Consider the following 26,388-nt stretch of genomic DNA (forward strand, 5'->3'; position numbering starts at 1 on the left):
CCTGTCCCGTCTGCAGCATATGGGCTTTTCTTTTCTTTCTTTTTCTTTTTTTTTTTTTTTTTTTAACAAAAGCAATCAAAGGCTTAGCTTGTGTTTAAACATTGTTGGGGGGCACATTGTAACTGGGGAGTCTGAGAAAATGTTGAGCGTCAAACACTTCATTTTCTGCATTCTGGTGACTTTTTATGCAACAATTTTTGCCTTTTCTTTAATTTGTGGTGCAAATGCTTTTATTTATGCAAAGGAAACTATTATTATCCTGTATTGTTCAAAACTTTCTGCATAAAACATCACACGTTTCGGGATGTTTTTTTTTTAGGAACCATGTTAATCGTGGATGTCCGTGTGTGTCTGTGTGTGTGTGTGTGTGTGTGTGTGTGTGTGTGTGTGTGTGTGTGTGTGTGTGTGTGTGTGTGTGTGTGTGTGTGTGTGTGTGTGTGTGTGTGTACCGTGTGCGTGTGTGTGTGTACGTGTGTGTGTGTGTGTGTGTGTGTGTCCATGTGTGTGTCCATTTTTTTATGTTTGTGTTTTTAATGTTATCTGTTGACTGTTGGAGCAGACGATGCAAGAACATTTTCTGTGTGAACAGACGATAAAGTTTTATCTTATCTCTGTTTTGGAAACAAAATAATTATTTTAGATTAGAACATTGAGTCAGGTTTTTTATTTGTTCGCCTCTTTGTTCAGTTTTTCTGTCCTCCACATCAGTGTCGGAGTGAGACCTCCTGCAGCTGTCTGGACTCAACCATTTTACTGGATACAGGAGGGTCCCAGTCTCTTTTTAAAGATTTGGGAGTGGACTCCTTCAAGCCAAACGTTAGATTACATAATGTTAATCATGTTTGAAATGCATTCATTGTTTCCCTTAAGTAAAGGCCAAATCAAACACACTTCCATCAGCATTTGAGTGTTTTTCACTTGATCATGATTTAAATAAATACAGCCAGGCCTGTTTTCCTGCTGGGTTTCCATCACTGATGTCTACCAACAAAACTCGAAAATGTAACAAATTCATTTAGTCATTCCCAGTTCCACTTACCATCTCCAACAGAAAACACTGTTCACAAACTGCTCCAAACAGCTCAACACACAGGGTGAAAAGTGGAGCTGCAGCAATGTGCAGTACAACAAAAATATAGTGATTTTTGAAAATTAAACCATGTAAACCTATTCTGATACAACCTCTAAATACAATTAAGAATCTGAAAATAAGCATAATATGAGCACTTTAACATCAAAACATTGTAAATTGTGTTATCCAACAGACTACATTTTCCATTTCAATGAAACCTATTCATGTCAGTTTAACTCTGTTTGCCTGTGTGCAGGCAGGGTGTAAACTGAAAAAAACCAGGCCGAGTGTTTTCCATCAGCTTCATTAAATTCTCCGAATTGTCAGCGTGGAATGAGTTCATGCCTTTCCCAGGGGCGCCCAGTCCTCACTCGGCCTTCACAGAATAAAAGGGAGGGGGGGCGCTGAATCACATGGCGCTTTAATCGAGCAGCAAGACTCAAGGGCAAAGGCTCAAGCTCATTTTCAGGTTCGTACATTGGTTTTGGGTTTCTTCTAGAACATGTTTACATACGTTAATATTCAAAAGACACTTAATTTGTCTCATAGTCTGTCTGAATAAACCTGTATTCAAGGGCGTAACTTTGAGTTCAACATTTGGGGTATTGAGATCTCCACTTCTGAGCTAAATTTTAAATGGGTGATAGAATGCAAAACCAATTTTACCCTGTCATAGTTGAATAACGACAGTTCGGTGGGTAAATTGGACATACATAGAAGCTCAAAATCCCATTGACACCCTTTTACTATGAAAATCTCATATTTTGAAACTGCCGCTGAAAACGGGTGAATCTCAACAAAGATAAAAGCTTACATAAGCATCCCAAGACCTGTACCTTTGTCATACCCATGGATGTATTAAGAGAACAGTCACGCCCCAACATTTACATAGGCTACACAACTGACCTGAGATCAGGTAGTCTTCTGAATCTAGGTCACGCAGATCTCTGCTATTCCATTACAAAATTCACTTCTGAAACTTTTTTACATGAGAAATCAACTATGTAAAGCTCAAATATGGGCCGTTTTACGAAAATTGATGGCTAATTACCAATTTTGTCCGACTATGTGTCGGAGTTCAGCGGCCGGTGCTGCCTGGGTTGCTACATCGCCGCCCTGCCTGTCCTCCGTCACAGATACTCAATACCCGCGCAAACTCACCCTTTTCCTGGGTGTACTAAATGCCGATACTCAATACCCGCGCAAACTCACCCTTTTCCTGGGTGTACTAAACGCCGCTGCCCTGACAGAGCTCGCTGTTCTCCTTCCCCTCTTCCTGCTACCGGCCGGCCGGTGAGTGACTGAGAGCGCGGTCAGCGAGCTTGTTACGCCCGCAATCTCTTACCGCAGCCCGCAGCTTCCAGTTAATCTTATAATGGATATGTGTGTTGAGTTATTTAAACAAACAATCGGGGAAATACACGCCTCTTGTCTGCAAGTGTCATTGATAGAGCCCGCGGTGAGCTGGAGTCCATCAATGAGAGCTAGCTAGCCTCCTCCTAACGAGACCTCTGACATTCACAAAAATGCATTAAAATTGAAATCCGAAATCGGACAAGTGTTAGCTAAGCTTTGTAAGTCCTTGGGGAACCTGTAATATTCATGCCGTGACGAAATTCAAACTATAATAGTTATGCCGAAAGTGTAGCTAGCTAGCCGCAATCATTTCCCATTGTTTTGAATGGGACATATAGCTAGCTAACTGCTTGACAACAAGACGCCTCGCGTTCATACCCTATATAATCATTCTATCACCCCTTAATTTTGAACGTCAACCACTTCATTTTCTGCATTGTAGTGCATTCTTCTGCAACAACTTGTGCCTTTTCTGCATCAATTTATGGTGCAAAGGTCTTTATTTATGTAAAGGAAATTAGTTTTGATTATTGGGGGGGTACTGTAAATTACTCCTATGCCTGTATTCACCCTCTGTCTGAAACGCTGCGTTTTTGGCGGCAATCTCTTTAAGCCAACCTCCTGAAAAAGTCCAGTCTGCCCTGATTGGTCAGCGTTTCCGGGTTTCCATATCATCACTCTCAGGGTACAGCCATCCAAGTTTCCTTCACTTGCTTCCCTTCCTCGTGTCTTAGTCTGTCCCACCGAGGAATCAAGGGAGAGACGCAAGGAAATCTTGCGGGGAGAGAGGAAACGAGGAAATGTGTTTTTAAATGGGGCGGGACGTCCTTTCCTCTGAAGCGTTGTGGGAATTTGTCAGCTGTTTGGGTGGAGTTGGCAACGGCTTTCAGCAGCACGGCTTCCAGGGAGGCTGCTCTCTGTATCCTCGCTCATAGCTCCTCAGGGATCCATCCTCCATCCTTGCTCCTCTCTCCTCAGAGCAGGAATAAGAGCTTTAAGACAGCTTTTACGAAGGTGGACCAGAACAACTTGCGGTTCAAGCAAGGAGATATCAAATAAGAGACTGGGGATCCACCCTTGGTGTTTGCACAGTCATTGGGCGAATGACTGTAACGCAACTTTCTACCTGTGACATCCCAGCCGTAAGGAAGTCCTGACGGCTCGTTTAAAGGCACCGTTTTGCTCATATTTTACATTACATTTCATTTAGCTGATGCTTTTATCCAAAGAGACTTCCAACAAACTCTCTGTGGATTGAATGTTTTGAAATAGCACCCCGACCTGCTTTATGATAATAAATAAAAAGACAATCAAATCTCACTTTTACAAAAAGCTGATTTTTTTTTTTTCCAACAACAGACACGTTCAGGATGTTTTTCCCACACACTCACAGATACACGAGTCTTCTTCGTCTTTAATTATTGCAGCAGAGTTGAAACAACTGTTCTCACATGTGATTTGTTTTCCTGTATGTGAGAATGTGTGCGTGTGTAAGTTTGAGTGTGTGTGTGTGTGTGTGTGTGTGTGTGTGTGTGTGTGTCCTGGCCCTGACTGTGTCTCTACATTTGTCACCCTGAAAGCCTCTCGAGACACGACACCAAAACACAGATCGACTGGAAGGAGGCACGCAATCAAAAACCAATTAATCCTAATCAGCGATAAGTGCCAAACACTGCTGACAGAGATTTAACATTGGCGCAGACAGAAGAGGTGTTTTTATTCCCCCCACAAACGTCCCACTCGTCTGTGTGCCGAGTAAACAACTGACTCCTTCTGAGCCCGCTGCAGCTGTCTCGTGAAACGAGCCTGTGTGTGGAGCAGCCAGCAGAAACTGAGCTGATTGTAATTATAACTGGCGTCGGAGAGGAAACGGAGGCTGAATTAGCAGGAGTGTAGTGTGCTGTACATGAGAGCTGACTCTGCAGTGACCCGAGTCCTCGGATCGCTGCTGATGTGAGCGACCTGAGAGAGACACACCGTGTGACCCCATATTGGACAGAGCACAAGCAGGGCTGATATATGTGACATGTCATTTAATTCAATATTATACAGATAAATACATACATTAAAAAAAAACACCTTTGAAATACATCCTGAAACAAATAAATGAGGCAATAAAAATATATTAGAGTTAAAATTAGGGTTGTGACGATGCATCATGAATGGGTTACACATTGGTTGAACGGTTTAGGGCGTAATCTACTTGAGATTATACTTTTTGGTCTTCATACGTCACTACGTCTTCTTAGTTTATGTACTTGATGAGATTATATATATTTAGTTTTTTGATGTGGGATTTGTTTTGAAAATCTTATTCATAACGTTCTGTTAGCTTTTTGTTATTTGAGATAAATGGTCACTTTACAGATATGGTTTCAGTTGCTTTTGCATGTGTTGTTTGGCACAGTTTAAGAAATATTTTTCAGTCATTTGTCGGCAGCTCATTCTGAGTTTATCTCTAGGTTTTCATGCAAAAGAAACTAACCGCAAAACAGCCACAGCTGTTGTTTTGCGTTGTCTTCCCGTTGACAATTAACTTGTGCTTTTTTTCCCCGACATTTTTGTCAAAGCTTTTGTTATTCATGTTATTAGGAATGAAGTTAGGAATTCTTCTGGACTAATAATTAAGATCACAGGATGTTGACTGAATCCCAGACTGGTTTATGTCAAAGTTTAGTAAGGATACTGTTTTGAAACCATTTAAACAGGTTTTTTTTTGCTATAAATTAATAAATGCTATAAATTTGAATAAAACACTCAAAAGTCTATGAAAGCAATCATTATTTTTACATGTGAAGAACGTTGTATACGTTCCATACAACGTACATCCATATATCCATGTTCATTTTGGGGCAATTTGGTTGAAAGAACCCCATATTTAGGATATAAACAACTTTGAAAACGGGTCAAATTTGACCCGGGGACAACACAAGGATTAAGAAATATTTTTCACTCATTGGTCGGCAGCTCACTCTGTTTTTCACTCTGGAGTTCATCTCCAGGTTTTCATGCAAAAAACGTAACTGCAAAACAACCACAGTTGCAAGAGAGAGAAAAATGCAATATTTCCACAAGAAATGTGGAGGAAAAATAGATAGAAAATCTCCCAAATTTAAAATGACTCAAGAGCAAAACAAGGCCTCAGTATACATGCAGTGCCAACCAGACACCGCTAGGTGGAGCTGCACCTCTGTGATCTGAGAGGAGGAATAACTGAAGAGCAATGACTTGGCCTCATGAGGTTTACCAGCAGCAACACAAGATGAGTGAGTCAGTACTGGAGTCAGTTACCAAGATACACAGTCAGAAAGTGTGTGTGTACTGCACATTTACACACATCTCATACACACATTCACACACAAAGTTAATCAAATGATTTCCTTACCTGCATGTGTGCATGGACTTGCCTCTCACCATGACTCTGTGGGGGAAGAAGATAACTTATTACACACAATCTAAAATCTGCTTTTCTGATTCATGCCTACCAATACCATACACTATGGGGCTGCACGATATGAGGAAAAGATGCAATATGCGATAGTGCTGTTGCGATACATAAACAGATATTAATGTTTACTCGGTTCTGCTGCTTTCAGTATTCTGCTAAAATACAACCAACTGCTTGTTGAATTCAAAACAAATGAAAAGGAAATCATTTCCAACTTTCTTTTATTCATGTGGCTGCGAAACAGAAATATCAGCAGCTGTATCAGGTCACAGGTACAGTATGTATTAAAACCAGACAGAAATGATCTACAGTGGAGTTTGGGGAACTTAAGAGATGAGTTCTGTATGAGTCATTATGTCCACTCTAATGAAGACATGAGGGACTGTCCTTATCAGCCACAACATGCACGGGTTTCCATCTTCATGGTGGTTAAATTGCAGCTTCTCTGCTCTGCCAAAGCTCCACTGACCCACATGTATATACTGTATAAAGGTTATGATATCTCAGACAGCCGGTCTGTCTGGGGTTTGAGCCATAACACAAAGATAGAAGGTAACGGAGAAGAGGAGGAATGAGAACCTAAAGAGGAATTTAGCCCGTAAACTGTCTAACCTGACAGGATTTAAGGCCTGCATCTATCAAGCTGCTTGAAGTGAACTTTTAGACTTCATTCTCCAGTGTAGAGCAGCAACGCTTGGTCGACTAATCGATTAGTCGATCGACAGAATAATCATCGCCAACTATTTTGATACACGGTTAATCTTTAAAGTAATTTTAATCTTAAAAAATGCTGCTCAACTATGGAGAAGTCCTGCTCTTTTCTGTTTTATATCATATTAAAATGAAAATGTTTGGGTTTGGACTGACAAAACAAGACATTTTTCACTATTTTCTGTCATTTTTTAGACCAAATGACTAATCCAGAGTCGCATTTCACTTCAGTGCAATGCTCAGACTATTAATAAATACAGGCCCAGTGGTTGTTAGCATGCTATTTCATGTGTGAACACGGTGTTAGAAGTGACTTAGTTAGTGGATGTCTCTGTTTAACACATCAGAGGAGGTGTGGACGAGGACAAAGATACCTCAACTTCTCGTTCTTTACTCTTCAGAGGAGAGGAAAGAAGGTGAACTTCGAGCTCTTTGACCCGGAGAGCAAGCGAATGGTTCTGCTGTGTCAACTCCTCAATCACCCTGAGAGAGAGAGAGAGAGAGAGAGAGAGAGAGAGAGAGAGAGAGAGAAAGAGACGAGAAACAGGTTTAAATATGGTTAAAGCAGCAGTGAAGTAGATGTGACCCCTAGCCAGTGTCGGGGTCAGTTACAGTGTGGAGGTCAGACCTCCGGCTCTTTGTTCAGGTGACACCAGTGTCAGCAGCTGTATCATTGTCAACACTGCTATGAATAGCACCGATATCAACAGAGACCAGCAGACACATACCAGACCCAACGAAAGCTAGTGTTAAAGCTTTACTGCGTTACTTTTTTTTTTATAAAAACGGACGTCTGCCACAAGTGTGTTGTGTGTAAACAGTGTGTACTAATAGAGACGTAGCCGATGAGATGAACTACTGTGTGAATCGTTTCAGTGTGTGAGGTTTAAAGTCACCTGTCTTTGTGGGCCAGGGTGTGCTGGGCGCCTCCACTCTCGTCCTCCTCCATCCTCTCCGCCATCCGTCTCTCCAGAGCCAGGCGGCGCTGGGCCTCGGAGTCGGCCAGCGAGGCCATCCGCTCAGCCTCCCCCCGCGCCAGCTCCGCCTCCTGAACGCCACGCAGACACCGGGGGGAAAAAGATCACTGGTCTGTCAGTCATCTCGCTCAGAGGATTTGTCCTCGTTGTCAGTGTCTTGGTTTATATTGTAACAACCAAAGTTGACCAAATCCTAAGATCAGAGGTAAAAATGAAACACCACGGTACGGTTTACTTTACCGCTGCAGCGGCGAGGTTATGTCGGAGAGAGTGGATAATTTGTTTTCCCCAAAAAAAAAAAACTGGATGCAGCATTTTTCTGTTGCATTTGTTTTTCGGGGTTTGTGTGCTTTTCATTTTGCATTGTTTCCATTTTTGCAGCGTGTTTATGTATTTGGTTGTGTTGTGTGTATTTGCAGCGTGTTTACTAAATGCTGCGTATACGTTGTTAAATGAATGAAGATGTTTTCTTAAAGGACAATTCCGGCGCAAAATGAACCCAGGGGTTAATAACACATGAGTACCAAGTCGACCGTTCTCTGGGATATGTTTTCATGCTAATCGAATGTGACCAGTTTTAGCTCAAACCGCTAATTAGCTTGTAGCGCTAGTCGTCAGGGCAGAGGGTAAAGTAAAAAGAAGTTGCTATTTCTGCACCACTAACAAGGCTCAAAATATTACCACACTTCCACGGTAGCATAATGAGGGTCCCTACATGTAAACTGAAGCATTGAGAACTTTGTAAGTGTACAAACAGTTTATTAAAAAGATAGTTTATGAAGACCGTACCCAAGCATGGCGTTGGTAGTTCGACTCGTCGTGACGGTTTCCCCAAGCTGGCGCCGACCTGTATACGTGAACGCTACTGTCTTTATAAACTATCTTTTTAATAAACTGTCTGTACACTTACAACGTTCTCAATGCTTCGGTTCACATGTAGGGACCCTCATTATGCTACCGTGGAAGTGCTACCGGAATTGTCCTTTAATTTGCTTGTGTTTTGTCTATTTGCATGTTTTCTTAAAGGGCTACACCACCGTTTGTTGAAATAGGGCTTATCATGGTCTCTATAGCTGTAGATAGGTGGGCCAACATATTTTTTGTGCATGCACCTGTCAACACCGGCAGCGCCGCTGCTAGTTAGCTTAGCATTGTGAATGGAATCCTATGTTGCCAGTTAGCATGTTGTGAGTAAAAGTGAGCCAACAAAAGACAAAAAACAACCTAATTACTTGCACTGAGACAAAAAATGTGTCGGCCCACCTATCTACAGCTAGAGGAGACCCCACCTATCTACAGCTAGAGGAGACCCCACCTATCTACAGCTAGGGGAGACCCCACCTATCTACAGCTAGAGGAGACCCCACCTATCTACAGCCAGGGTAGACCCCACCTATCTACAGCCAGGGTAGACCCCACCTATCTACAGCTAGAGGAGACCCCACCTATCTACAGCTAGGAGAGACCCCACCTATCTACAGCTAGAGGAGACCCCACCTATCTACAGCTAGAGGAGACCCCACCTATCTACAGCTAGGGGAGACCCCACCTATCTACAGCTAGATGAGACCCCACCTGTCTACAGCCAGGGTAGACCCCACCTATCTACAGCTAGAGGAGACCCCACCTGTCTACAGCCAGGGTAGACCCCACCTATCTACAGCTAGAGGAGACCCCACCTATCTACAGCTAGAGGAGACCCCACCTATCTACAGCTAGGAGAGACCCCACATATCTACAGCCAGGGTAGACCCCACCTATCTACAGCTAGAGGAGACCCCACCTATCTACAGCTAGGAGAGACCCCACATATCTACAGCTAGAGGAGACCCCACCTATCTACAGCTAGAGGAGAACCCATCTATCTACAGCTATGGTAGACCCCACCTATCTACAGCTATGGTAGACCCCACCTATCTACAGCTAGAGGAGACCCTACCTATCTACAGCTAGGGTAGACCCCACCTATCTACAGCCAGGGTAGACCCCACCTATCTACAGCTAGGAGAGACCCCACCTATCTACAGCCAGGGTAGACCCCACCTATCTACAGCTAGGAGAGACCCCACTTATCTACAGCTAGGAGAGACCCCACCTATCTACAGCTAGAGGAGACCTCACCTATCTACAACTAGGGTAGACCCTAGATCTATTCCTACAAAACAGAGTTAAGGTGTTGAGTCTTACTTTGTAGTTCACACGTATCCTGTGTAAAAAGTGTATATGTGTGTGTGTTTACCTCTTGTAGCAGCTGAACTTTGGTTTGGAGGATTTCCTGCATGTGGACGATCTCCTCCTGTCGCTCCGCCAGGCGGCGCTGCAGCTCAGCTTCATTCTGATTGGACAGGCTCTCTGCCGTCGACCTATGCGAGGTTGTAGTTTCAGAGAAACAAATATTTGATGAGAGAAGCTGCCACACGAAACGCCTTCTTTAAGGACATAACGTATGTATATACCCGTACTGCTTTTGGTGAAAGTGCTTTTAAAGTTTTGGTGTGAGCTACAGAGACGCATTTAACTCGATTCAATCAATCAATCAACTATCAGTAATGTACAAAGATTGATAGTATCCCATGCATGACTTAATGCGGGAACAATTAATTAACAAAAACGTTAATTAATGCATCAGTTAGGTATTTCAATCATCATGATTTCTGATTGATTAATGATGAAGATAAAGCTGGTTGAAGCCAGCAAAATAATACATGTATGCAATAAAAAAACTGACTTCATTTCATTGGCTTCTTTTTCCGGTGAGACTACAAACTTATTGATTTATTCCCAATACCAAGAGTCCCAAAAAGACTCACAAGGTCCTCATGTATCCTGTCTCTACACTCAAATCAAAATCTGATACTTTTGGGTGTATATCAGTGCAGGCAAGTCATCAGACGCAATAGAGGTTTTATAGGAGGTTATTCTTAAATTGGCCTTGGTTTTTAATGACTGAGTCCCAGCAGAACACAGAACAAGTGCTTAAAACTCTCTAATAAATCAGGGTGTGTGTCTGTGTGTGTGTGTATGCATCGCGCATAAACACACAACACATAGTTAACGTGCATGAAACATAAGCATACATTATCTCATCCGATGCATTCAATACCCACAGCACATCCTCCCCCTCATATTGCACTCAATTCTACCCAGATTGCACATTTCCCATTAAATCATGCTGTGATCAATAGCTCAATTATTGCACAATATCCATGTGTTTGGGTATACTGTTGTAATCTGTTTGTCTGTCTGTTACTGATGTTGTGTATTGTCCCAAATATTAAGGAACGAGTGTCTCAATTACATTACCTGTAAAAATAAAGGTTAAATAAAAAATAATTTTTTTTATCTTATTCCTGCAATTCATGTTTTATTTCAATTGTTTATGATGTCGCAGGTGAGGGGGGGTGGGGGGGGCAACCTCGTTATAAAAGTACAGTGATGCTAATAGATATGGACTCAAACTGAAAACTGACTTTTTTTTCCGGGCCTGTCGACTAACTTTCTACCAAATGTAATTGAAATGTGTCTGCATGATTTTTGAGACACTGTGCCAACAAGCAGAGAGATGGAGCTGAAAACAGACCCTGAATGGCGGAGGGTAATAACTAAAAGACTTGAAGTGGGGGAAAGGAAACATGGATTCCCGAGGGGAAACGTCTGCGGACCTTTCCGAGTCTGTCACCGCTCCAGCACTCAGCGACAGCCAGAAGGTCACACTCAGCTTTTCCTCCCCACATCTATCAGCCAGGCTCCGTTCTGTTAATAGCTCTAATGATAAACTGTGGCCTGAGAGTTTATTTATGAAATCAGCCTGGCACAGAGAGCCTCGGCTCTGACCTCGCGCTCAACTCCACCTTCCACAAAGACTCCAACCTCTGCTCCTTTTCCTTATTTTGACAAAGCGCTAAATTGACGGATTGAGCTAATTGAGCTAAACGCTGCATGACAACACCATGTAACTGAGCTTACATGGTGTTTTTCTCACATCCATCTGAAGGAAAATAATCAACCAGTTCTTCTTTTCCTCAAAACCTCACACGCATCATTTAATCCAAGTGCACTCATAAAGCAAAGAGTATTTTGTAAGAATATAAGGTTGACCGACTGGCACAAAATCTCTAATACTTAATGACTCTGCAGTATTATTCTTTGTTAAGATTATTTTTGGGCTTTTCAGCCTTTATTTGACAGGACAGCTAGGTGAGAGAGAGGGGGAAGACATGCGGGATATCTTCACAGGTCAGATTTGAACCCAGGACCTCTGTGTCGAGGCTTAAACCTCTCAGTATTTGTGCGCCTGCTCTATCCACTGAGCCAACCTGGCCACACTCTGCAGTATTATTCTAATGCCAATGTTGTGTCAATGCTCTAAAGAACAACCATCATTCCTTCTTCTAGTTTATTTACCTGAACCCAACCTAAAGGATCAGTTCACCACATTTTGTCACTTCACTCCGGTCGTATCTGTCCATCAAGATACTTTCATGTGTCCCGGTTTTCAGATATCTTTTGAGATTTCTTAACCTGGATGCCAGCCGAATTTAGCCCCCGCCCACAACATTTGAGGTCCGGAAGTTTGGTCTGGACTTGATCCGTTGTGGAGCAACTATGCTTGAACAAGAGCTGTTCGGACCAATCAAATTGTCAGGGCTGGCTTTATACGATGATGGACAGATCACCAACAGTAACGGAATCAACCACGTCACCAAAGAGCACTTGGGTTGAATTTGCTTACAACAAAGATGGCTGCCATCGCGTCTATTATAGAAGATATCGACAGCTTCTGAACCACTGGGCTGATGTCATTAACAGTTGTCATTGGAACTACTTTCTACTGGAGAAATAGTTCCTATGGAAACAGTTGACAGCGATGTCTAACAGTAAAGTCTGATATGTCAAAACCTGGACAAACCTCAACTATATGCATGTTTAGGATTAGGATCTTTGAGAACTGACCCTTTAATTAAACTCTTGTTCACTCAAACACTGTTGGAATAACGGTGCATGGAAAACATAGGCTGCAAACATTCGTACACTTTGCTACTGGACATATTTTGTGTTTTGCAGACTCCATATCATCACACCGTTTGGCGAGTGAGTCCGCAGACGGGTTAAAGGAAGCGATAAGAGGCCGACAGCTGTCTCACAGACAGGTGCCGGGGCTCAAATAGTTCCTGACTCAGCAACACAACAAACCAAAAGACACCTCTGCCCTTTACTCTCCCAAACTCTCTCTCTCTACTCTACTCCCTCCCCCCCTCAGTGGGTCCTTCACCCTCCACCCTCCACCTCTGCGTCCTCCGTCCCAGAACACAGAGCCACTTCATCCTCTTCAAAAGCATTTCAGTGAGTCCCGTACATGGCATTCCTCAGGGCCTAGTGCGTGTTGTGATAGATAGGTGAGCGTACAGGCCAGCGGGCCCGCCGGGTCCCGAGGGCGCCCGGGCTCTGACGTACCCAAGGACTCATGGGAAATGTTCAAACTAGCGATGAAAAACTCTAAGAAAATAAATCCGTAAAAAAATAACAGAAAAAAAAGTTCTGGCAGCTCATTCGGCCCTTTGTCCCGTAATTTAAAAAAACGGGAATTTTGTGTGTAGCTACAGTTAATATACAGATCATTTTCTGTTATTTAAAATTGTTTCAGACAAAGCTGCTCAGTTAGTAATTCTATAAAAAAAAATTTAATAAAATTCTTTAATTAATTGAAAGCTTTTTTTTTACCCTTTTGAGGCTTTTTCAAGCGGTTTTTTTTGCGCTTTTCCAGCGCTCTTAAGGCTTTTTTTTGACACAATGACGCTTGGTGCCAAATCACAATTCGAAATGCAAATAAACAGAAACACAACTGGGAAACACCACTGTTCTATGGACTACTTCTGTTAAAATATACAGTCATACAACTGTTAACACACAGACATTTCCAAGAGTGTAGTTCTCTGTCAGCTCTCCCTGAAGGCGTTTCGACAAATCTGTGCAGCACAAGCAGACTCAGACTGACCCAGGGATGTAATATACTGCCGCTGAGCGATTGGTTGGACACATTTTTGGAGGTCCACGGCCCGGAGGACTCTCAAACTGATGGGCTCATGGTCGCTGTGTGAAACGTGATTGGTTATGCGTGCTGGAAGAAGTGAAATACTCACAGAGCTTTGTCCAGAAGCTGCTCTTTCTCCTCGAGTTCCTTTTTCAGACTCTCCACATCAACCTTCAGCTCGATGTTCTGGTAAAGAGATTCATCAAACAGAACAATCACAATCTGCACATAGGAAGAGCATTGAAGATTTTTTTCTTTCTGATTTGCTGCTGATTTTCATGCTTCTGGTCCCACGTTACGGCTACAAACACACTTTACACATGAACAATGATTAAACAACAACAGCCTGCTGTTGGCAGAATAATGCTAGAACCATTGTTTTCATTTCTCATGTCACCAAAACCAACATATCTCCGGTGTTATTTCTTTTGTGGGGTGGCAGTAGCTCAGTCTGTGGGGAGTTGGGTTGGGAACCGGGGGGCACTGCCAAAGTGCTCTTGTCCAGCAGTCGCAGCCCCCTCACTCTGACATCTCTCCATTTGTGCATGCATAGGACCTGAGCATGTGTGTGTGTGTGTGTGTGTGTGTATTTCAGGCCTGTGCGTAGTGTGTTCTCACAAACACAAAGAGTTTAAATTGTAATTTCCCTGTTGGTGATCAATAAAAAGTATAAATTATATAAATCATATAATTCTCTCACATTTCTTTCAGACGAAGTTCTGCTCAGTGCTGCAGAGAGACACAAAATGAGCTTCCCAAATGTTGACATGCATTTCAGGGAGCTCTGCACAACTATAAATAGCGGGAAGGGATATGAGCACCTGCTGTATCCGTCTCCACTATACCCCCCCCCCCACATCCCCCCTATAGTGTAATGTTAAAGACTCCCCCTGCTCCCCCTACACCCAGCAACGCCTCCACTTTTAACTTTTTGGCTCTGAACGCAGCAACAAACCGGACTGAACTGGCCGTCAGTGCTCTCACGTGCAGGTATATCTGCCTGCGGGGGTGGGGGGGGATGGGAAGGATTTATTTTTCTGGAATTACAGCTCAATGCTCGAGCAGGTCCGATTACTGACTGTCACACAACACAACAATAGTGCTGCTGCTTCTACCCTACATGAAAAGGGCACGGATGAAACCAAACGAGTGGAGTGCGTGCTGCACTGTGCAGTGTGCACGCATGCATGCAAACAGCAGGCCGGAGGGTTCTCAGGGTAACACAATGTGGGTCACTGGGTCTATAGAGCGACTGGAAACAAGTGGGACAGTTACTGCAGGGGCAGATAAAACAACCATCCTCTCAGCAGACAGTGTGTCTCTCTAGACACCGCACTGCCTGTTTGTGCCCTTCAATAATAACAGTAACACAGCGCATTTAAAGCTCTTTCTTTTATGTTTCTACATATTTTCACTGAGAAAACATATTTTTTTGTTAAGTAGATTAGTTTGAAGTGTTTTTCATCCAGGTTTGATGTCAAAAACAATTAGGTTTTCTTCTGCGAGAAAACACTGTTGAGCGCTGTCCACAGCAAACAGGCTTGTCTCACACTGAGATCACACTGATAACAAATCACATTTTGGGCTTTCACGCGTCTGAAATGATATTTTGAAAAGCCCATTAAGCCAGTTAGCTGTAAAATGAGAAGACATGTTCTTATAACTAGATGCTTTTTAATTCTGTTTATTCATCGCATTTTTCTATTTGGAGTTCTCACAATTTGATAAATAAAAAATACTGCTTCACAGCTCTGTGGACGAAACCAAAGAGTTCACATTTTCGGTTCCTTTGGGTGCTCCGTAGAGGCTGAGAGGCCTAAAGTACCTGTTCCTTTGGCTTTTTTTTAAATTTTTTTGCCGCACTTTCGCCGCATAAATTGCTGATTTCCGCGCAAAATATGCGGGGCTTGCATGATTTCATAATCCCCGCATTTTTGTTGCAAAAAAGTCACATATATCTTAGCAGAAAGTTGAAAAATGTTGCATTTACTTCACACAAGAGCAGCCATTTTCCCCTGTTGCCATGGGAACGTGCGGGTGCAAAAGGAGGTCTGTTTCTGTAGAAGTCTATGAGAAAGTGACCCACTTCTCTCTTGATTTAGTACCTCAGTAAACATCTTCAGAATGAGTTTATGGTCTCAATCGCTAGTTTTAGAATAAGATGTGGTTGCCTGTGAAAGTGTGTAACGTTACGTAGAGTGTAAGGGCTCCCTCTCCTCCCTCTCGTCTAAAATCGCCACATCCGCAACCAGGATGGCTGCGCCCGTAACGGCAGATCTCCACAAACCAATGGGTGACGTCACACATGCGCTGTCCATTAATATTTTACAGTCTATGCTCTGACAGCACTAAGACTAAATGTAATCTCTCTAAATCAGCCTCACAGGCAGAAACTATATGCTGTCAGAACTCATAACTGTCAAACCTGCAGTCAGAGGTGGAAGAAGTATTCAGATCCTTTACTTCAGTAAAAGTACTAATACCTCACTGTAAAAATACTCTGTTACAAGTAAAAGTCCTGCATTGGAAATGTAACTTAAATCAAAGTCGGTATCATCAGGAAAATGTACTCGATGCAGAAAAATCCTCCCATTTTAGGAACTGGAAACGATCCAAACAGTTCTGTCAATCAACTAAGTCTTTAATCGGCTATTTGTTCCAGCTGAACTTTAAAGAATCTTAATGTGTAAAGTAACTAGTAAGTAAAGCTGTCAGATGAATGTAGTGGAGTAAAAAGTACAATATTTCTCTCTGAAATGTAGCGGAGTAGAAGTAGAGAGTGGCACGAAAAGAAAAGACTCAAGTAATGTGCAAGTAGCTCAAATGTGTACTTAGTTCCATTCCACCTCTGTCTGCAGCTGTGGAAACAACAAGTTAGACAGCAGGTATACTACACAAATGCATCAGGTGCATGCACACACAGTGGAGTTTGATCATCTCCTGTATCATCATCGAAGTTCTCACTCACCCTCTTGTGCACGTCATCGCCGCTCTCCTCGAACTTCTGCTGGATCTTCTCCTCCAGGAAGTAGATCCGGAGCTTCAGGCTGAAGTTCTCCTTCTTCAGGTCGTTCAGGTGCTGCGAGATAGTGCGGCAACCGCGGAAACCAGAGTTAGTCATGGGGACAGTCAGCTCCTTTGTAGGGGGCATCGCAGCCCCCCATTTAGACGTGCATATTATGTGGAAAGACAGGGCTGAAGGGGAAACAGCAGCGCCCGACTGAAAAATCTAACTGTCCACGATGATACAGAACTTAGATCTGCTCTCTCCTGCTCTCACACGTCAACACGCAGGGACGAGAACAGAGTCGGGGACCAAACGTGAAGTAGATGTGAGCCCCTCTCAGTTTGGATCTGTTACAGGAGGGTCAGCGGTGGCACACAGAGGGAGGGGGGATGTTTCCTTTTTTACCACGACAAAGTCATGCCAAGAATGTGAACCAGGAGAGTGTGAGAGTGTGTGTGTGTGTGTGTGTGTGTGTGTGTGTATGTATGTGTGTGTGTTCTTGTTTAACTATATTCGTGGGGTCCAAAAACCGGGAGTCCAGTATACTTTTGGGCTCCGGGCTGCTTTGTGGGGCCAAAATGCTGGACCCCACAAGTTTAAAGGGCTGTTTGAGGGTTAAGACTTGGTTTTAGGATTAGGGATAGAATTAGGTTATGGTTAAGGTTAGGGTAAGGGTTAAGGTTAGGCATTTAGTTGTGATGGTTAAGGTAAGGTTAAGGGGCTAGGGAATGCATTATGTCAATGACGGGTCCCCACAAAGATAGTGCCACAAACGTGTGTGTGTGTGTGTTGATAACAGGCACAAGTGCTGAGCTGCTGTGGAAGCCTCTTAACATACAGACTTGTGAACGTGTTGGAGATTTGATGAGTTTTTTTCTTCAATTTGACCTTAACTAAGATGGTCTAGCCTAGAAATCTAGACAGCGGCAGCACATTTAATTTGCAGCCAGGGGGGGTCTAGGCACTCTTTGTTGAATTTCGAGCTGGAAAAACCAAACTCTGGTCAGGCCAATCATATCGAGTCGGTGGGCGGGGCTTCTGCTGCTGCTGGAGAACAGCGGTCTTCTGGAAGACTTGGAGTTCAGCTTTTCTTTGAGAAAAGTACGGCGCAGAAATCCTTCTTAAAAAAGGAAGATGTGTTCGGAGTTTTGCCGACCGGATACGGCAAAAGTTTAATCTATCAACTAGCTTCGCTATCTTCTTCGTTGCTCTGGTTAGTTGTAGCGCTATCCTGTTGTGTGCAGAGGGAATTTGAAAAACAACCATTTATCCCGCCCCTCGCATTGAGCCCTGACCAATGGTGAGTTCCAAGACCCAACATCTGGATGTGGGTCTGGTTTGTCAGGCTAAAGATGGTCGACTTGAGATTAAAAGAGACAGAAATGACAGCATTGGTCATTTGTTCACTTACTATAATAACCTGTTGTTACATTTGCCTAAAACAAAGCCTCTACCAAAAGTAAAGGGAGATGAAGTGGGGTGTTATCTCGACACAAAACCTTGTGGGGAGTGAATGTTTGGGAGCTGCACAGCTGTTTTGCATACCGTCTACGTCTTCCGCCAATGACAGGATAGCTGTAGATATGACTAAACATAAAGAAAGACTTGATGCAAAATACCCTTAAAAAAAGTACCAGTGGACTTTTGTTAAAGATCTTCTAATAAAGGATACCGATAGGTGTTAAGTGTTACAGCCTTCAGCTCCATCAACAGGAGCCTCCATACACACAGAGGGTCTAATAATACGATCAGAGTGAGGCCTATAGAGGACAACTGGTGAGCAGTTTCCTCTCACTGGCTGGGGAGAAGCTTCAGCGTGACTGACAGCTGCTGGACGCAACGCTAATATGGAGTTAGAAGACGACCAGTGAGAGAGAACAAGAAGACTAAAGGGGGAAAGAATGCTCTTCCATGATGGAAAAAGTTTGTACGGTCGAGGAAAGATGGGAGGGAGAATTCCAACCCGTTCTCACTCCGAACTCGTAAAATAAGTGGCTGTCGGCGTCAGATAAGACGCAAAAAACACCCTTCAGTGTCTGTGTAGAACGCACTGGGCAGAGCAGCAGTTACGCGGCGCTTCATTTCATTTCATTTCTTAAACAGGAAAAGATGAAAGACAATCGGGCCTGACTCAGTGTAAAACTGATTTTCAGCAGGTTCCTGCTCTGCAGAACATAAACACCACATACACAACAAAAACTCCTAGACAGAAACAGTAACAAACACACAGACCAGGAGAATGAGCAACAGGGCAAAGCCATAAAGCTGACTTAATGGTCGCAGGTATACCTCTCCATTAAATAGCGAGCAAATGTTAATTTAAATGATCTTATTGACGTTAAAGTTCTGATGTGCTGTGGAATGTCATTCCAGACTTTAGTGAGCACATAAAGACATATATAGCACATATAGAAAAAAGATCGCTGTCCATAACAGTTTCTAAAAGCTGGTAAAGGAAAAAGTCCATTTGCAGCAGATCTCGTAATGCGCTCGGACCTTGAACTGGGTTTTGGAACCAACGTAGACAGAGCAGCTACAGTGTGACCATTTAAAATTTGAAGATGACGTAGTGTTAAGAGAGACAACAGTAGCGAGTAGTATGAAAGACTTTCACCCAGGAGACCGGGGTTTATGTCAAATTTCCTAAACCCAACTGTCCCGTTCTTGTCCCGCGTGTCATGTAAACGTACCTTTTATAAGCCCACCCTTTACCTTTTCCTTAACCTAACTGCGTCAAAAGTTTGGTTGGTTGTAAGTTTATTTGATTAGGACAATGCACATTAATCAACATTTCTGTAAATGCGCCAGTGTTAGCCAGTCGGCTAATTTTCAACTGTAGTCCTAGCATGCATGTTTGGTTTTTTTATGGTGGGAAGAAACCGCAGCACCCGGAGGAAACCCACGCAAACACAGGGAGAACATGAAAACTCCACACATAAAAAGGCCAGAACAACCTGGACTTGAACCCAGAACCTTCTTACTGTGAGGCAGATGTGCTAACTGCTGAGCCACCATGCTGCCAAGGGACAGCAGTAGTCCCGACCCAGCACTTTTAGATAAAGCGCGTTTAGATAAAGCGCGTTTAGGTGTTTAGCGTCCGTATTTTACGCGATGGGGAGTGAGAATGTGTTGGACGTAGCTCCGGTTGTATAAAAAATGTCACACCCAACTTCTTTTTTCATGAAATGTTTCATGAACTCGGGGTCAAAGTCCTGTGTTTGTTTGACAAATCCACCCCCCTGACCCCACAACCTGCCTAGGAAATTTGTCGCAATTATACTTCATCACATCACTTCCTGCTTTGCTCCTGTCATAACTACTACGACCACTAGAGGGCTGCGTCACTATAAACTCTAATATGGGTCGTAATTGCGTAATATAACCAAACTACGTATGTGGGCGTTTTTCGGTGGAGGACATTCTCCTGAGACGGCAACGTCCCTTTTGTCTCATGACTCGGTAAAGCTTTGATTTGGTCTTCATCTTTCGGCTACAATTGGGTCGAATTTTTTATTTATTTTTTTAGATTGGAAAGTGAATATTTTATCCACAACATTTAAATTAGTTTAATTATGAGAATGATTCTAACTTCACACTGAAATAGAGTCTCTGCTGACTTTTCAACTAATTTTGACACAGTCATGACACATGAACCCTAACCCTAACCATAACTTGTCATGACAAAAACCAAATGACACTTACTAAAAGAAGCGTTATGTCATAAATGTTTATGACTTGTTTATAATGTTTATGACATGTTCATGACTAGGGTTGGGTATCGTTTGGGTTTTTTTTCGATACCGGTGCTAAAATGATACTTTTAAAAGGGTGCCGGTGCCTAAACGGTGCCTGAACCAAAATATATATATTTATAATGTATAATATAAAATATAAAAAAATTAGCACAAAACAACAGGCGGCGACATTAAAGAACGGCTTGTTTATTGCTAAGGCCATATGATCACAATCAAATGATTGATTAATAATGTAATAATAACTTATAACAATAACTTATAACAATGTAAGCTGTCAGCATTTTAACCATTGTGTTTAATCCATATAGCGTCCCGTGCAATTCAATTCAATTAAATTTATTTATAGTATCAATTCATAACAAGAGTTATCTCAAGACACTTTACAGATAGAGTAGGTCTAGACCACACTCTATAATTTAAAAAGACCCAACAATTCCAGTAATTCCCCCAAGAGCAACCGTGCAGCAATGCTTCTGAAAAAAAGAAGTCAAGCACCGAAATGAGGCACCGAAATTGTCATTCTTATTCGGTCTTGTTACTACCATTTAAATCGGAACTGGTGCCCTATTGGCGCCGCGTTTCGGTACCCAACCCTATTCATGATGTAACTCTTGTAGATACCCTCAAGCAGACCCGTATTAAGACAATGTGGTGCCCCTGGGCACTATACCTCAAAATTTGAGGTGGAGGGGTTAAACTGGCCAATTTTGATAATTGTTACCCCCCCCATCCCCTAAATGATACATTTGCACGTACTTGTGGACGTAGACCAACTGAACTCTGACAGATTGGGGAGGGGAGTGATAGTGGCCATGTAATATTGATTTATTTATAATTTATTATTATTATTATTATTATTGTGAAATTAGTGTTCATGATGAGTAATCTATGGTCTTTCAACAATTTCAAGTGAATAATATAACAATTTACGGAAAATATTGTTAAAACTTGTGTCATGTGGTGCCCCCCCACTGGTTGTGAATGGTTGGTGCCCCTGGGCACTGGCCCAAGTGCCCTTATGGATAATCCGGGCATGCCCTCAAGTAAAGTGTAACCCATTTTATTTTAGCTAGACGTCTTGACTTCTTGCCACCTGAAACTGTCCAAAACCTAATTAAAAAGGAAGATAGCCAAAGGAAATAGAAAATACTTCCATACTTTACTTATTCAAACTTGTAAAACTTCACTCACTTAAGAACCCTCCTGTTAAAATAAGAGTTTACTGCCTCACTGTCAGAGGAAAAAAAGCCAATTCCATGCAGTAAGCCTGCTGTAAACCCCCCAGGTATGATCCTAGTTTTGAACCCTAATGAGATGAACGGGCCTGTGCCCACGGGGAGGCGCTGGCGCTCCACCTGAGCTCAGAAGAGAGTCCCAACGTCTCTGCAGATCTCAGAGAAGCAGCAGCCATCCAGAGGCTATTTACAGAAGCCGTGGTGGCCCTGCGGCTGTCACTGAGGAATGCCGAAGTGGTGAGACGCTGCTGATCACACATGCCGGGCCGTCCAATGAGACGAAGTGACGGCAGATTACAGCTACACAAACGAGCATATGGCTGACTTCGGGAACACATGTTGGCGTCACATTCTGCACATATGAGAGCTACACACAGACAGAAAAGCAGATGCATGCGGATAACTTGAATGTGAAATAGTTTCTGCAAAAACCAACAAATCCTGCAAACGACGTTATGGGCAATTTGTTCCTATCCTCTAATACAGTGGTTCCCAACCTGGGGTCCGGGCACCCCCAGGGGGGCGGCAAAGATCACGGGGGGGGGCAAGTCTTTATCTGGTTTCAGGTTGAGGTAAAAAAAAATAATTTGCACGTTAAACAAATTATGATAATACAATAGAATATATAATGTATACAAAAGTCTGTATGAAAACTATATAATTTTTTGTATCCTCGTTTTTCCTGCCACCACAACATCACTATTTTATGAATGAAACATGGCGGAGAAACGTAACAGTGCTTTGGTTTCTGGGGGTGGAAAATGAAAAAAAAAGTGTGGAAAATGGTCGGAAAAAGTGACAAAAAAAAATAGACAAAATCGTAGTAAAAGGAAAAAAAAGTCTATTTATATATGTATCTATAAAGTTAAATGAGTTTTAGATATTCCAAAGGTTTACTAAATGTGCTTTATATAAGACAGTCACATGAATTTGCCCCTGTGGTCACGTGTTTAAAACGGCCAGCAGTAAATATGTCGTTTTGGGAGTCTTTGAAAATCGACCTATTCTGTCTTTTATGTATGAAGACGTGTTGAAATTGTACATACACGGCTTGTCTATGTGACCAACTGTTTGACCTCGACCCCATCCAACAACTTCAGGATGAACTGGATGAACTGGATGAAAGTGGAACACGGACTGCGAGCTGCAACGTTTGACTGTCCACAAACTTTTGGCCACACGCGGCCAACCTCCAGAGTCCTCATGAAGGAGAAAAGTCGGCTGACTTCCGAACACGTTAGCCAGAGCCATTTGTCAATAACCAATAATCAGCAGGAGAGACTGAAGCCAAAGTATATTGCTGATGACAACACTTTATAACTAGTCTATATTTGACAGAGTTTGAAAAAAAAAACCAAAACCACAATATAATTCCCCACTTAAAATCAAACCAGATGAGATTTCTGGGATGTCGTGTTGGTACACATGTTGGAAGAGGTGATCAGAGACTGAAGTGGAGACACGCACACTGCGCACACACACACACAGACACACACACACACACACACACACACACACACACAGACAGACAGACAGACGCACGCACAGACATGTACACACGTACACACGCATATGCAAACACATACGCACACACACTAACACAAACACTCACACACAGACAGACAGACAGATGCACGCACACACATGTACACACGTACACACGCATATGCAAACACACACACACACATAAACAGAGACAGACAGACAGACAGACGCGAACACACACACATACACACGCACAGGCACACACACACACACACACACACACACACACACACACACACACACACACACACACACACACACACACACACACACACACTCACGGAGTTGGATACAAGTGCATCTCCTACACTTACAACTGAAAACCAATCTGGAGCCGAGGAGGAGAGTTGGAGGAGAGATGGCGGCTGCGGCGGCTCATCCAGAGGTCACGCACAGAAAGAGAAAAGCTGAATTTATTGCAACACGACGTGCCTGTGAAATGAAATCATCCTAATTCTGCCAGACTTTTCCAACATATCGGAGCACAGTCCAATACGAGAGAAGGAAGGGGAACAAAGAAAGGCATTAGAACGTTTTTTCCAGGCTCACGATGCTCTAACTTTTACCCCACTGAGTCTTACAGTTTTTTTCGATTGCTAAACGACAGTGGGCACAACTGGAGTCACATGTGCAAAACTAACTCCAGTCTGCACAGCAGCAGTTCATGTGGACCAAACTCTAGTTCGTTTTTCATTGCTTGAACACAGTTTTCAAAACTCTACACACTTATCCCATAACTTTAACCACAACGTGCACAACACTGTAGATTTACAGCACTTTGTTCAGATGGTAACACACTGCTGTCAAAACTGTTAACCACACATTCAAAACAGAATAGATTTCAGTCTGGTGCCTATCAAACACTGCTGATTGCAATTTTAGCTGAAAGCCTAAGCAGGTGTCTTGTTTTAGACTAGTTAGTGAACATATATGGTATTTATACAGAGAAAGCTCAGAAAGACTTTTTTGGGTACATCTGGGTACATAGGGGGGCTATGTTGTCCCAGGATTAGGACCTGAAGTATCTGGGTACAGAGGGGGGCCATGTTGTCCCAGGATTAGGACCTGAAGTATCTGGGTACAGAGGGGGGCCATGTTGTCCCAGGATTAGGACCTGAAGTATCTGGGTACAGAGGGGGGCCATGTTGTCCCAGGATTAGGATCTGAAGTATCTGGGTACAGAGGGGGGCTATGTTGTCCCAGGATTAGGATCTGAAGTATCTGGGTACAGAGGGGGGCTATGTTGTCCCAGGATTAGGATCTGAAGTATCTGGGTAGAGAGGGGGCCATGTTGTCCCAGGATTAGGACCTGAAGTATCTAGGTACAGAGGGGGGCCATGTTGTCCCAGGATTAGGACCTGAAGTATCTGGGTACATAGGGGGGCCATGTTGTCCCAGGATTAGGACCTGAAGTATCTGGGTACATAGGGGGGCCATGTTGTCCCAGGATTAGGATCTGAAGTATCTGGGTACAGAGGGGGGCTATGTTGTCCCAGGATTAGGATCTGAAGTATCTGGGTAGAGAGGGGGGCCATGTTGTCCCAGGATTAGGATCTGAAGTATCTGGGTAGAGAGGGAGGCCATGTTGTCCCAGGATTAGGATCTGAAGTATCTGGGTACAGAGGGGGGCCATGTTGTCCCAGAATTAGGACCTGAAGTATCTGGGTACATAGGGGGGCCATGTTGTCCCAGGATTAGGATCTGAAGTATCTGGGTAGAGAGGGGGGCCATGTTGTCCCAGGATTAGGATCTGAAGTATCTGGGTAGAGAGGGAGGCCATGTTGTCCCAGGATTAGGATTTGAAGTATCTGGGTACATAGAGGGGCCATGTTGTCCCAGGATTAGGATATGTGAATGTGTGTGTGTGTGAATGTGTGTGTGTGTGACATGTGTGTGTGTGACGTGTGTGTGTGTGTGTGAGACTGTGTGTGTTTGTGTGTGACTGTGTGTGTTTGTGTGTGTGTGTGTGTGTGTGTGTGTGTGTGTGTGTGTGAGACGTGTGTGTGTGTGACGTGTGACGTGTGTGTGTGTGTGTGTATGTGACTGTGTGTGTGTGTGAGACTGTATGTGTGTGTGTGTGTGTGTGTGTGTGTGTGACGTGTGTGTGCGACGTGTGTTTGTGTGTAAGACTGTGTGACTGTATGTGTGTTGGACTGTGTGTGTGTGTGTGTTGAGGATTGGCAGAGCGCTGGGAGTTTTTCCCCCTTTACCGGTAACAGGAGCTCCTTGATGCCAGCTAGTTCGACATTTTCCAGCCCTGCTGTCTGGCAGTGCCAAACCCCTAATGCAGTTCTGCAGGGGGAATGTCTGATTGTGTTTATTGTGCTGCCACGGTCCACGGTAGACGTGGTGGTTAAAAATTATAATTTGTAAACCTAATTAAATCATCAAGAGAGCCACTAAAAATATCCCCAGGAGCTAATTAAAATCATGGACATAGAGAAAAGGGAGATAGATAAAACCTGCACTGCACTGAGTCTATTGTATTCAATGTAAAGGGTCAGATCATTTTAATTTTAATAACCAGCGGGCGATCCAGATGTTTTGGCTGCACTTGTACAATCTATGAATCAAACCCCTGCTTTAAACCAAGGGGTTGATGGGATATGGGCCAAACTAAATAAATCAACGTACACATTAAATACATTTCCCCAAGAATGGTTTCTGTCATTTTACGTAGTTTTTTTCACATTGCATTTTGGCAAAATGTGTTCAAATGTCAATTTATTTTAAGCACTTTAAAGTCCCAGTTCAGACCAAAGATGTGTGACGAGATGATGTTTTGATGTTTATGATGTTTTTAGGACGTTTGACAGAAAAGTTGCAGCGGTTTGAACCGGCCCGTCTAAGTTCGACTCAAACCGGCTGAGGCCTGGTTTTACACAGGCAAGAAAAAAAAAGGGATCAAATTAGGCCATACTATTTACTTTAAAGAGGCCATATTATGCTCATTTTCATAATTGTAATTTGAAATTGTATCAGAACAGGTTTACATGGTTTAATTATCAAAAAACACCATATTTGTGTTGTACTGCACACTGCTGCAGCTCCTCTTTTCACCCTGTGTGTTGAGCTCTCTGTTTTAGCTACAGAGTGAGACATCTCAACTTCTGTAACATCTTTGTTGTCAGTCGCACATGCTCAGTAGCCAGGTAAGGACTACATGAGCTAGCTAGCTGTTTCTCCAACTTTGGCCTGTACAAGGCAGGATTAGTCGGGAGACTTCTTCTAAACGAGGGACTTCACTTGAA

General features: G+C 43.1%; 1 protein-coding gene across 1 annotated transcript in view; it reads right to left on the reverse strand.

The window, feature by feature from the left end:
* The window catches only part of pde4dip (phosphodiesterase 4D interacting protein), a 176,335-nt gene that overhangs the window by 75,138 nt on the left and 74,809 nt on the right, over positions 1-26,388 (reverse strand). The window contains exons 6-11 of the mRNA XM_028586807.1: positions 16,564-16,674; positions 13,705-13,781; positions 9,804-9,927; positions 7,484-7,635; positions 6,962-7,070; positions 5,814-5,849 (exon numbers count right to left, since the gene is read on the reverse strand). Of these exons, the coding sequence (XP_028442608.1) occupies positions 5,814-5,849; positions 6,962-7,070; positions 7,484-7,635; positions 9,804-9,927; positions 13,705-13,781; positions 16,564-16,674 (609 nt within the window). The remainder of the gene's footprint in view (positions 1-5,813; positions 5,850-6,961; positions 7,071-7,483; positions 7,636-9,803; positions 9,928-13,704; positions 13,782-16,563; positions 16,675-26,388) is intronic.

This window comes from Perca flavescens, chromosome 9 (assembly GCF_004354835.1).
Source record: "Perca flavescens isolate YP-PL-M2 chromosome 9, PFLA_1.0, whole genome shotgun sequence".
In the NCBI taxonomy this organism is placed as follows: Eukaryota; Metazoa; Chordata; class Actinopteri; order Perciformes; family Percidae; genus Perca; species Perca flavescens.